Raw genomic sequence first — 12,385 nt, forward strand, 5'->3', positions numbered from 1 at the left:
TCAGCTCTGACTGAGGGACATTCCATTTTCTCCCTTGGTTGCTATGCAGTTACTCCTCAGGAGTTGAATTCACCCTTAAGTTTTAATAACTACCCCCATCAATCAATTCTTCCTATTTAATCCCAGAGAGATTTGTGGAATTAAACCGAGTTTTTCTTGGCATCACAAAAAAGTGAATTTAAAACAATGGAAGTGGAGATGGTTTAACAAGATGGATTTTCAACTGTACCTTTTAATATGCATTTTCTAATACATTCATTTTTATGCCATCTTGTTTATATTTGCAAGCAATTTTCTTAATATAATGCATGGTGGATTTACTATTGAATGTTTTCTGATCAGTTCCTCTAATACCACTGTGGTACACATTTTTTAACTAGAAATTTGCATCACAGAAGTATGAAATTTGGAGGATAACCAAGTGTTTTTCTTATCTTGCTAAAAAAAACAATGTTAGGTAATTGCACATTTTTTTCATACGGTAAATATTCTTCAAATGAAAGGAAACAATTTTCCTTTAGAAAATAGTGTCATTTCTCAATGTCAGATAATGTTGGTTCTCTACTTTGTGTTTCAGAGTAAAGCTCTCGGATATTTTGGGTAGTTTTTAATCATGGCTTATAGAAAACAATTTATATTTCACTTCCATGAGATGGAATCCAAAACCTCACGGGAATATCTGTATATATCTGGATTTCATGCTAACAGAATGTCCCAAAAGTACTTTTTCAAAAGGCAACTGGATTTTCTTTGTTTTTTTTTCCCTTGAAGACATTTTGTTTCTCATCCAAGAAGCTTCTTTAGAACTGAAGAAGCTTCTTGGGTGAGAAGCGAAAAGTTTTCAAGGAAAAATCAAAGTCCAGTTGCCTTTTGGTAAAGCGCTTTTGGGACAACAATGACCTGGATGATTGAGAATCTCCATAGACATCTTAACAGAATCAAGTTGTGTTGGATTTTAACAACTGTGTCATTTAAATGTGGTTACATGGGCTGGATTTTGCATCAGTGTTCCAGGAATGAGTAAATAAATTGGTAACGCATGAATTATTTGCTGGGAGATAAGCGTTATATTTACTTCAGAAGTTCATTGAAAGGACTGGCACCAGGTCTTATGCTAATAAAGCAGGTATTAAGCAGCAGGCTTCATGAAATATAGGTTTCTTGAATTTTTCTTTTTTCCATTAGGAAATATTTGGCACGGCCTCCATGCTTTCCATCGTGCTTTTTGGATCTCGTTCTACACCATACGGCATATTAAACACAATAAAGATGTTCACTTGGCAGAAATGATTTTCCAAACAACCATATAGATGTCAATAAATGAATAGTTTGCTTGCACAGAGCTGAAACTTTTGGATCTGGCTACAGCTGGGGGATAACTGTGTGTGTGTGAACTGAATTTTCAGCAAGGAGAATTGGTATTCCAGCAAAGACTCCCCATTATCCATACTGTATTTAATGTTTGATTAGGATTTGTGGCTCATTATGTACTCCATAATAGTGAATGGATCTCCTTAACTACCTTTGAAGAACCTGACCATTAAAGGTCCCATCACTGCCAGCACCCAAAATTTCAGAAAGTAGATATGTGTCCAGTTTCAATTAAATTTATTCTATTGTGTTTTAGTAATGTGAGGGGCCAAAAGTCTCATCAACCTCTTTTGAATCTTCATTTTTGATTACATTCTCTCTCTTCTTCCTTACATTTCATTGGTATTGTGGGGTCCTTGCTGTTCTCTGAGCTTGATTATTTTCTTGCAGACATTTCATTACCAAACTGGGCAACATCATCAGTGCTAGAAGGGAATGGGCGGTTAAGAAATACAAAGTATAAATAAATAAAAATGGAATTTGCAAACCCCACTCTCTTCTAGTACTGATGATGTTACCTAGTTGGTAATAAAACATCTGCAGGAAAACAACCAAGCTCAGAGAGCACCAAGGACCTCACAGCATGAGATTTCTGTGTCAACATCACATGTCAAGTGCCATCTTGCTTGTTTAACACTCTGAGAACCATACTCCCCTGCCACCTGAACCCATACAATTTATTTTATTTATTTATTTATTTATTTATCTCAAGGACCCTGAAAGACGCAAATGTCATCTTGGACTGTCTCAGAATGAGGACAGTTGAAGTCCAAAACCCCTTGAGTGCAAGAAAATGAGAAATGGGCTGGAGTTTCTTAATGGATTTTGTGATGGAGTTTGCCATCAAAAGTAGGATGTTGCTCTGAATTCATTCAAAAGATGGATCAACCCAGCCTAAAATTGCTGAATAGCATTGATTTGTCAGGTTTTATACCGAAATCTTTCCATCTTGCCTGAAGGTGCCAAGGTCTCAGCAAATTCTCTACTAGAGAATCCTTCATTTCCATGTGGGTATCATGCACATAAGTTGTGTTTTCATGAATTCTGCATCTATGAGCCCTGAAAACTCAACCGCCCATTAGAGATGGTTCTCAAGGCTATAGATGTGATCAGCTTTCCATAAAGAAAAGCCCATGCTGAATATAATTACAGTAGTCTGCACAATAACAATTATCACACTGCTGAAGTGTGGAAATTCATATATTTAGGGAGGCGCTTTGATTGTGAAACCAATCATCCTACAGTAATTTCCATCAAACCAACAGAATTGGTTCTTAATATGAAGCAAAATTATTACCCCAAACTGCTTTTGTTAGCCTTAAGGATTTTAGATGGCCAGGCCAGGCCCAAACCAATTATTCCATAATTATTTACTGAAAACATTTTGTTCAAGCCTGCTGTTTCTCGCGTTATAAACCTGGAGTAACTACTCCCAAAGTAGTTGCTATAATTCAAGTATGTTTAATCTAGTTTCTGTTAATGTTTTGGTGAATAAATTTCAATCTGTATGCATGCTTGGAAGATGCTTTTCATTTTGTCTTTATCATAGCTCTTAAGCACTTAAGGTGGGATGAATCCATATATTGTATAAAGCCATAAAGCTTTTTCTTTTGTTCTGGAGTGGATGTAATGTGTGAACCTTTCTTTCTGAATCAACAATTGACATTGAAACATGTTTTGTGGCATTGCTGCTAAATGATAAAAGGTTATATAGTTTAAAAACAAGATTGTGATGGATATGCAGAACCAGGTTGGATAGACAGAGAGTAGTATTGAAGATTATATTATATATTAGTGTGATACCAACCATTGTGGTTTGCATACCATGATTTGCAACTTTAGCATGCTATATAGTAGTTGGAGAGCTGCTGGCATATTGAGAAGATAAATTCAAGATTCTGAAAAAAATTGATACACTTGAAACCTTGGACTTTTCCAACAAAATGTTGTTCAACCTTCCTTCTTTCCTTCCTTCCTTCTTTCCTTCCTTCCTTCCTTCCTTCCTTCCTTCCTTCCTTCCTTCCTTCCTTCCTTCCTTCCTTCCTTCTTGTTCATTGTTAGAGAACTGTTTACAATCTCTCTTAACTGTTGACTACTTCCATCATCACAATACAGTGCTAAAACTTTTGATAGATTTTTGCAAGAGCTATTATTATTAAAATTGAAAAGTATTGGGTCAGTAATGTTCCAAATAAGGCTTCTAATGTAAGCCAACTAGCTAGCTATCAATGACATGATATTTCATGGACACTTTTGACCTTGTTTTTCTCTCTCTTTCTCTCTCCCTCCCCCTTAGTGGTATTTGATGACTGTCAAGAAAATCACAAATTGAACTTTGAAGTTTCAAGCCCAGACTTCAAGGTGGAACCCAATGGAGCTTTAGTTGCACTGAGAAATTTATCAGATGCGGAGAGAGCTTTAGTCATCTGTGCACAGTCAGCCTGGGCAAAAGATACAGCAGAGGTATTGATTGTCAGCAGAAAAGAAAAATCTGGTTCTTTAAAGGTAAGACGGAAACAAACATAAATCAAACATTTCTGATGCTGTGCATAAATTAGTTGCACACACCGTGATACGATAATAGAATTTTTCATTTTAGAAGTGGAGCAAAACTATGGTGTTAACAAAACGATCAAACTATTTGCAGGAGATAAGTTACTGAATCACAGAGGAAATTGTTCATATATTATGCAGGCAAGGCTATAAACTTATACACCCTTGTGGATACCGAATTAATTGGTTTTACTTCCAATTAAATGTATGGAGTTTTGGAGTGCATAATAAATGGTGCAAATTAATTGGACTTCATTTTACCTTTTAACCTTAAAGCCCTATCTGATTTAAATAAAGGTCTCTAAAGTAAGTAGTGGGGGATCCAAATCTATAGAGGCTTAATTTAAAAAAAAAAAAACCTTCAGAAGAAATTAGATTTCAATATTCACTGGAACACATGCTTTGATGGAGAAGGATATCCCTCTTTTCATTCCACTTAACTTATATCACTCAATGTACATTGGATGCACGTGTAACGATTAATGTCTGGGGAAACCAGCAGGAAGATTCTAGAAAGGCCTACAGCTTCAAATTGGGCTTATAAAAAGTCAAAGAAAGTGAGGTTGACTGTTCCATAGTACCAAATGATGCAGCAGGATTTGCGAAAACATTTTTCCCAATAATTTAACTTTATTAACTGGTGTGATATACTGTACATACACATATACACCGTAGGAGAAGAGCAGGTAGAGCTGAAGGGTGGAGTTAAACATGTCATTAGCTTAGATTTCTTACGTTGCCATAAGTTCAAGTCAAACTCTTCTTGAATATTGTTGAACCTTATATGATTCCAATTTAATACTGAGCTTTAGATTAGATTAATTAATGTCAGGTGCAAAGGATCAAGACCATATGTTAAGATTTAATGTTCAAAAGATTTAACATTACACAAAAATCTGTTTGGTGTATCTAGAACCTGGGAGACTGTGAGTTCTAGTTCCACCATAGGTCACAAAGCCATCTAGGTCAGGGCTTTTCAACCTGGTCACCCATGGTACCACTTTTAGGATATGGCAACATCTGAGTACCACCAGTCGCCTAGCAAGGTGTCAAAAACTTGATGACCCCCCCCCAAAAAAGGAAAAAAGTGATAAAGTACAGGTAGTCCTCGACTTACAACAGTTCGCTTAGTGACTGTTCAAAGTTACAATGGCACTGAAAAAAGTGCCCCCCAAGGCACAGCCGAGCAAGCCACCTGCCTGCCTGCCCGGTGGCGCTCTTCCTCCTGTCCGAGGTTTCCATTGTTATGAGCATTTCTGTTGAGGATTGGCAGCGGGGGTGGGGTGGGGGGTGTTTGGTTTTTATTCCCCTGTCTGCTGGGTGGTTGCAGCAGGTTTTGGTCACTTCACATGACCCTGGGACACTGTGACCGTCATAAATATGAATCAGTTGCCAAGCATCTGATTGTAAATCAGAAGACCCTGGAGATGCTGCAACATTCCAGCTGATCGGTGCTTCTTCTGGGCTCAGCAGAAGCACCAGGATCAGCGCCGAGCTCCAGCTGGAGCCTGGCATTGATCCTGGCGCTTCCGCTGAGCCCTGACAGCCCTGCAGCTCCAGCCATCTCTCACTCAGGCTTGTGAGGTGCTGCCACTGGTTCAGCTCATTCCCCTCCCCCGCCACCACTTTTCTAGGATGGTCGCGTACCACCTGCCAGGTGCCCATGTACCACAGGTGGTACCCGTACAACTGGTTGAAAAGCCCTGATCTAGGTGACATTGGGCCAGTCCCCCTCTCTCCATCTTAGGAAGGAAGCAATGGCAGATCACTTCTTAAACTCTTGCCATGAAAACTGCAGGGCCATCACCAAGAGTCATTAAACCACCAAATTTGGTTTATATTTGAAATTTCCAAATATTTTTCATGATTATTCAATCACAACAATAATTTGAAGCAATTATTCGGGTTGAAGTCAGATCTATCACTTCACCTCCAATAATCATATTAATTATACTGAATGTTAAACTCAGCTGAAATAATTTAGTTGTTCTCCTGGGCCAATCTAAGTATGGGGTTTAATAATAATAATAATAATAATAATAATAATAATAATAATAATAATAATAATAATAATAATAATAATAATAATAGTAAAGTTGGAAGGGACCTTGAAGGTCATCGAGTCCAACCCCCTGCTCAGGCAGGAAACCCTATACCATTTCGGACAAATGGCTGTCCAGTCTCTTCTTTAAAACTTCCAGTGTTGGAGCATTCACCGCTTCTGGAGGCAGGTGGTTCCACTGATTAATTGTTCTCACTGTCAGGAAGTTTCTCCTTAGTTCTAGGTTGCTTCTCTCCTTGATCAGTTTCCATCCGTGGCTTCTTGTCCTGCCTTCAGGCGCCTTGGAAAATAGCTTGACTCCCTCTTCTTTGGGGCAGCCCCTGAGAGTTTGGTTGTTGTTATTTGGAGATGAAATGTAATTAGTTTTATTGGAAATGGCTAAGAAATCAAATGCATCTTTAAAAAAAAAAAAAAAACAATGGCTTGCGTCCTGATCCAGGGAATGAATCAAATTTCAAATAAGACAGCTTAGCACTGTCTGCCTTCCTAACATGTGATCTCCCTGACACACAAGCTCTACATAAAGCTGATAAGCTCAGTCTGGGAAAATAGAAGGGAATGAAAGAGATAAGGTTTTCAGAAGCAAGAAGAGTTTCTCAAGCGAGACAGTTCAAAATAAGCCGATGTGTTGGCAGGAAGAGAGAGAGCTCTTATTGGAGTTTTGAAGGTGGAGGAGATGTTTGGTTGGCAAACTTAGTTGGATTTAGGCAGTTTTGGCTGCTGAAGCGCTACAAGTTCCAGGTTGTAGAAGGGTGTGAAAAGACCATCAAGAGATCCAGATTGAACAGAAAAATCATCATACAGTACCTGCTTGAGGTATCATTTCTACCATGCGTGGATGGATATCCCAAAAGAAAAGAGAATCAGAAAAATGAACAGCATTACATCTACTCAGGAAATTGCCAGTTAAGAATATTTATTGCCTTTGATAAACTTTAAGGGAGAGTGGAACTTAGGAATAGCTATACACAGATTTAAGTTGATAATGGGAGGGAGGGAGGGAAGGAAAGGGAGGGGAGGGAAAGGGGAGGGGAGAGAAAGGGAAGGGAAGAGAAGGAGAGAGGAGGAGAGGGAAAGGAAAAGGAAAGGAAAGGAAAAAAGGAAAGGAAAGGAAAGGAAAGGAAGAGGGGAGGGGAGGGGAGGGAAGGAAAGGTATTTATACATTTTTATAGGAATTCAGTCTTATAAATATAAGAGGCAAAAGATTCAAGGCCTTTTTGTCAAATTAATTAAAATATTCCGTGCCGATGATGTAACCAAATAGCAAAGGAATAACTGAGATAGCCTTCATTTCTCTACTGTGGCATTTAGCAAAGAAGAAAATATGACAGTGACTTAGAAGACAATTAAACCAGGTACCTTCACAGACCTATAATTTAGGATGACAAGGAAGCCATAATGAGGAGATTAGAAAGGATGAGTGATCCATTCTCTGATTCTTCCACTTAGCTCCCTGGCAGGAGGCAGTTTCATTGTTTTTCCAGAAGGAATGAGATTTTCACCAGAAATCTCCCATGTAAAGGCCACATTAGCTGTAAAAGGAAGACAGAACAAGCTTTAAAACATTTCCCTTGTGCCTCTAATGTTTTTTGATGTGACTTTGAGCTGGGTGGAAATCCTATGCAGGGTGTGTGGGCACAGAGCTTGTTTTATCTCTCACATTGTGTGAACCATGGCATGGAGATCACCACAATCTTCTGCCAAATTTGAAAGTTTTTAAAAGGCCCAATTTAACTTTCACATTAAAAAAATCTTTCTTTTCTTTTTGGTCTCCCATGAACAGATGTAAGGCTGTTATATCCCTAGTCTTTTCTGTGGTGTCCCAATACCTCAAAGATTAAGAGAAGGATAAATTCTAGTTCTTTTGTCTCCGACAATGATAATTCTGCTCTGTTTTTNTTCTTCTTCTTCTTCTTCTTCTTCTTCTTCTTCTTCTTCTTCTTCTTCTTCTTCTTCTTCTTCTTCTTCTTCTTCTTCTTCTTCTTCTTCTTCTTCTTCTTCTTCTTCTTCTTCTTCTTCTTCTTCTTCTTCTTCTTCTTCTTCTTCTTCTTCTTCTTCTTCTTCTTCTTCTTCTCTCCTCCTCCTGCTCCTTCTCCTAGGACCCCAAAAAGAAACTGTTGAGTTCCACAAATTGCATCATGTGATTTTCTAGTGTGTTTCACTATCTCTGTGGTCTCACAAACCTACCTACAACAGCAGAACCCAAGGGAGAGCCTTCAGATTGTCACTGTTCTGGATGATATATATGATGATATCATTTTCTCTTAGCTGTTCTTTTCCTTTACTCATTATAAGCTCCATCAAAGCATTTTCTGAGAAGTATATCTCTTTTTCTACCCTCCTGCCATGCAAAGATCAGAGAAGAACTAGCAATTTTAAAGCACTCACTGAACTATGTAAGTGAGGAGCATGAATAATTCTCTTTGAAACAATAAAGAATTAGATGCACTTAACTTTCTCTTGAGTTTGCCAAATTTGGATGTCCGGCAAGAGTTATGTCTTTCATGCAAGTGTGGGAAATTAAGATTCACCTGGAATGTAGGCTTTTGAGTGACATGGTTTTCAAGGAAACACAAAATCCAGTTGCCTTTTGAGAAAGCACCTTTGGGACATGCTTTACTCAATTAGCTCAGTTTTTGGAGTTTGTATGATGCACCAATCTAAAAGTGCAATCCAAATTGCTTAGATAAAGTGTAGCTATGGTTTGTAGCTTGGTCTGTCATACAGTCACTGAGTCAGAAAAAGTAAGCACTCTTCAAAAACAACTTTGTCAGTTGAAATATTTTGGGGGAATCCAGCCAGAATGATATTTTCCCTTCATTTCATTTCAAAGCAATAGGTCTCCCTCCCTCCCTCTCTCCCTCCCTCCCTCCCTCTCTCTCTCTCTTAATAACGTTCTAATGTATTGAGTTAATCCAGTCCAATTTATTATTGGTAATTATTATTTGCTCAGCACATGGTACATTAAACTGTGTTTGGAGAGCCATTTATTAATTGGAAAAACATTTCAAGATGATCATGGCATGTAATAAGTATCTTGATTAAGACTTTTTTGAAAGCCTGCAATGGCAGAAGAAGGCTATTAATCTTGACCCCTCCGTAAGAGGCAGTTACTTAAAACTGTGGAAAACCTGTCCATCATTCACAGATTACAGGAACCTGTAAGAGACAAATCAATCAAGAAATGGCACGCTTATCAACAGAAGACTCTTAGGTGAGAACCAGAAGGCGAGCAATCTGTGAATGATGCTATCAACACTATTGAACTTGAACAGTCTTGGGTTGGCTTTTTTAAATTATTGTTTTATTTTGAGGAAGCTCAGAGATACAACAACTGTTCTGCATGGATATTCTTGGCTTTGTTGCCAACTCCAGATCCAGATGGGACTAGCACAGGGGTAGGCAACCTTGGCTCTTTTACGACTCATGGACTTCAACTCCCAGAATTCCTGAGCCAGCATGGCTCAGCTTGGAAACCTCTCCCTGTCCCCTCAGCATGGCTAGCTCAGGAATTCTGGGAGTTGAAGTCCACGAGTCATAAAAGAGCCAAGGTTGCCTACTCCTGGACTAGCAGAATGGAACTGTGTAAAGTAGCTTACAATGGTATATAGACTGAACTGGATAGCTGTGATGGCTGGGGAATTCTGGGAGATGAAGTTCACAGATCTTAACATCACCAAGGTTGAGAAACACTGAGATAGACCAATGCTCCGATGTGGCTTGACATATTGGAAGAAGAAGAAGAAGAAGACTGCAATTGTGCATCTTTCAATATGGCTTTCACTCTTGATGTCTATAGCCCTATTTCCTTCCCTAAAAATAAAGGAAGAAGTATGTAGAGAATAGTCTCAAAGGTGTTTTTTCAAAAGGCAGCTGGAAGTTTTTTGTTTTTCCTTGAAGACATTTCAATTGTTATCCAAGAAGCTTCCTCAGTTCTTCTTGGACCAGAACTGTCCCTAATATTCCTTTCAGTAGATAAAATAGCTACAGAAGAAGGTTATGAAAACCCACCAAAATCTAATTAGCCTTAATCATTGGTTGGCCTCTCTCTCTCTCTCACCCTTTCTTTGAATATTACCTGGAAGCAGTATCAAGAGTTTAGATGAAAAATAGTGTTGTTAAAGGCACACAAGCTACAAGTGCAAAATACCATTGGTATTTTAGGTAGAAATGGTTTCTGAGGCTATAAAATACCTCCTCTCTTTGGAAGGAGATTTGCAAGCTACGCTAGGAAGTGTGACATTCAGCGACATCAGTAGCTGGAATATCTTGTTATTTTTATTTATTTTACTTTGGGCCCAGTGAAACTGCTGTCAGCTTCTGAGTGAGAAAACTGCGAAAACTTCTAAAGTTTGGCTGTCAATATTAAATCACCAAGAAATATTACTCCAGCTAACTCTTCCAGCCCGCCCATCAATAATAGCTGCCGAGCTTTGTCCTTTGGAGAGCTGAAATTTACAAGGAGCTCAAACGTGCTTTTGAGGCCAAATAATGATGGTTATGTTTTGTGGCAGTGCTGGTTTCCAAAAGAGGTTGTCCTAAATCCCAGTGTGACAAAAATCAATTTTCGGATGCAAATTAGGGTGTCATCGGTGACATTTTTCATGCCCAATAAAACTCCCTTTTGAACATAAACAAGCAACTGGTGGTCAGGCACTGCAGGAAGATTTTAGCCAAGTTCTGTCTGATGCTACACTAAGCAGGGATATATTTAAGGAAAAATTCGGGATGGACATGGGATCCTCTAATTTTGGTTTATTTCCAGCTCCTCTTCCTTCCCCCCCCCCCCAAAGTTCCTAGGATTCTCAGTAATGCTGTCTATCTGATGCAATCCTTCTTTCTGTTTTGTTCAGCAACTGTTTGTGAAGACTTCATTGAGATTGTGGCTTATATCACCTTTCACTAACAGTGCCTATCCTTCTCTCTCTTTTCCTTTTCCATTTTAACAGTAGATACTTCAACAGATGGTTCTTCCTTCATAGCCCTTCCTTTCCCTTCTCCCTTCCCCTTCCCCCTTCCCTCTGTCCTCTCCTCTCCTCCTCTACCCTTCTCCCTTCCCTCTTCTCTTCTCTCTTCTCCCTTGTCTCCTTCCTTCCTCCCTCCCTCCCTCATATTTTTTCTCATTGTCTTCCATATTTTCTCTCTTAATCCTTCTCTCTGTGTCAGCTTCTCCTTTCTCCTCTCCTTTCCTCTTCCTCTTTCCCCTTCGCTGAAAACTGTCCCAAGCCAAACATAACTCTTCTAGCAACTTGAGTTGACGCATTCTGGAAGGTTTAGTTGGCAGCATTGTTTGAATTCCCTTGAGTGGAACTGGGCTGCCTGCTAAGTAACTTTTGATGAAAACGCCTAATCTGGACAACAGAATCAGCTGAGAACATGAAAGTACATTTCTTGGGAATTTAATATTGTATAAAGCCTGAGCTGGCACATTAAGAGCAGGATGCTTTTGAAATTCAAGGAAGAAGAAGAGCAGATGATAGTTTTGACCTTATATGTGATACAGAATTCTTTTCACTGCTGTTTAGAGGATGAACCAGACATATTGGATGTTGCAAAATTGCTTTACTTTACAGTGTATTTGTGATCTTCCTCTAAGCAAGAGGTGTATTTCCCCCCCCTCACATATATGCAGATCCAGTTTAAACCTTTATATAATGAAGAGGCCGTAATAAACACAAATGGATAGTTGTTGATTAGCGATCACAGCTGTGTTTGTCTGAATGGCAAATATAACAGCTTGAATAGGAGACTACAGGGAATAGCTGGGGTGGGGGGGGCAGAATGGTTAGCAATATAACTTTCTTGGCCTGGTGCCAAAAAGAAATAAAGTTAGTTTTACCTTGAAGCTTTTTTTTTTTTTTTTTGCACAAGGGTGGTAAGGAGAGAAAGTTTCTGAAAACATGTATGTTCTGAAAACATAACATGAAAGGTTACATTGCATTCACACAGCAACCAGTTTAAATTCTAAACTGAGATGTGCTAGACCAGGAATACACAGGTTTGAAACCTGCATCTATAAATCAGTCTATCAGTTATTATTGGAAAGATTTCCAAGGACAAATGCTTTTGTAAATGTTTGAAATCTATATGGTACTGTCTTGAAGTAAGCATGAATTTGAAAAATAAGTCTTGCACATTAACCGTATCTTATTTGTTCTTGTTTTTTAATTAGATATGTTACTCAGTAGACTATAGGAATGCTGTAGATGTAATATATCTTGATGTCAAGGAAGCATTTGTAGGCGACACATAATTTGTGGGATGGATTTATAAATGAATGAGTAGAGAGAAAGAGCTGGAAGAATGAGATAAAATTCCCAACAAATCTTGATAGATTAATGGCTTGAAAATCAATATGAAATTTGACAATTAGAAATGATGCCTTTGTGTAGGAAATGG

At 38.6% G+C, this 12,385-nt stretch overlaps 1 protein-coding gene across 1 annotated transcript in view; it reads left to right on the forward strand.

The window, feature by feature from the left end:
• The first annotated feature begins 2,171 nt into the window (after positions 1-2,171).
• CDH13 (cadherin 13) overlaps positions 2,172-12,385 on the forward strand; it is a 225,988-nt gene continuing 215,774 nt past the window's right edge. Inside the window, exons 1-2 of the mRNA XM_015810457.1 lie at positions 2,172-2,220; positions 3,668-3,876. Of these exons, the coding sequence (XP_015665943.1) occupies positions 2,172-2,220; positions 3,668-3,876 (258 nt within the window). The remainder of the gene's footprint in view (positions 2,221-3,667; positions 3,877-12,385) is intronic.

Source organism: Protobothrops mucrosquamatus, unplaced genomic scaffold, assembly GCF_001527695.2.
Source record: "Protobothrops mucrosquamatus isolate PMUCROS unplaced genomic scaffold, P.Mucros_1.0 scaffold_38, whole genome shotgun sequence".
In the NCBI taxonomy this organism is placed as follows: domain Eukaryota; kingdom Metazoa; phylum Chordata; class Lepidosauria; order Squamata; family Viperidae; genus Protobothrops; species Protobothrops mucrosquamatus.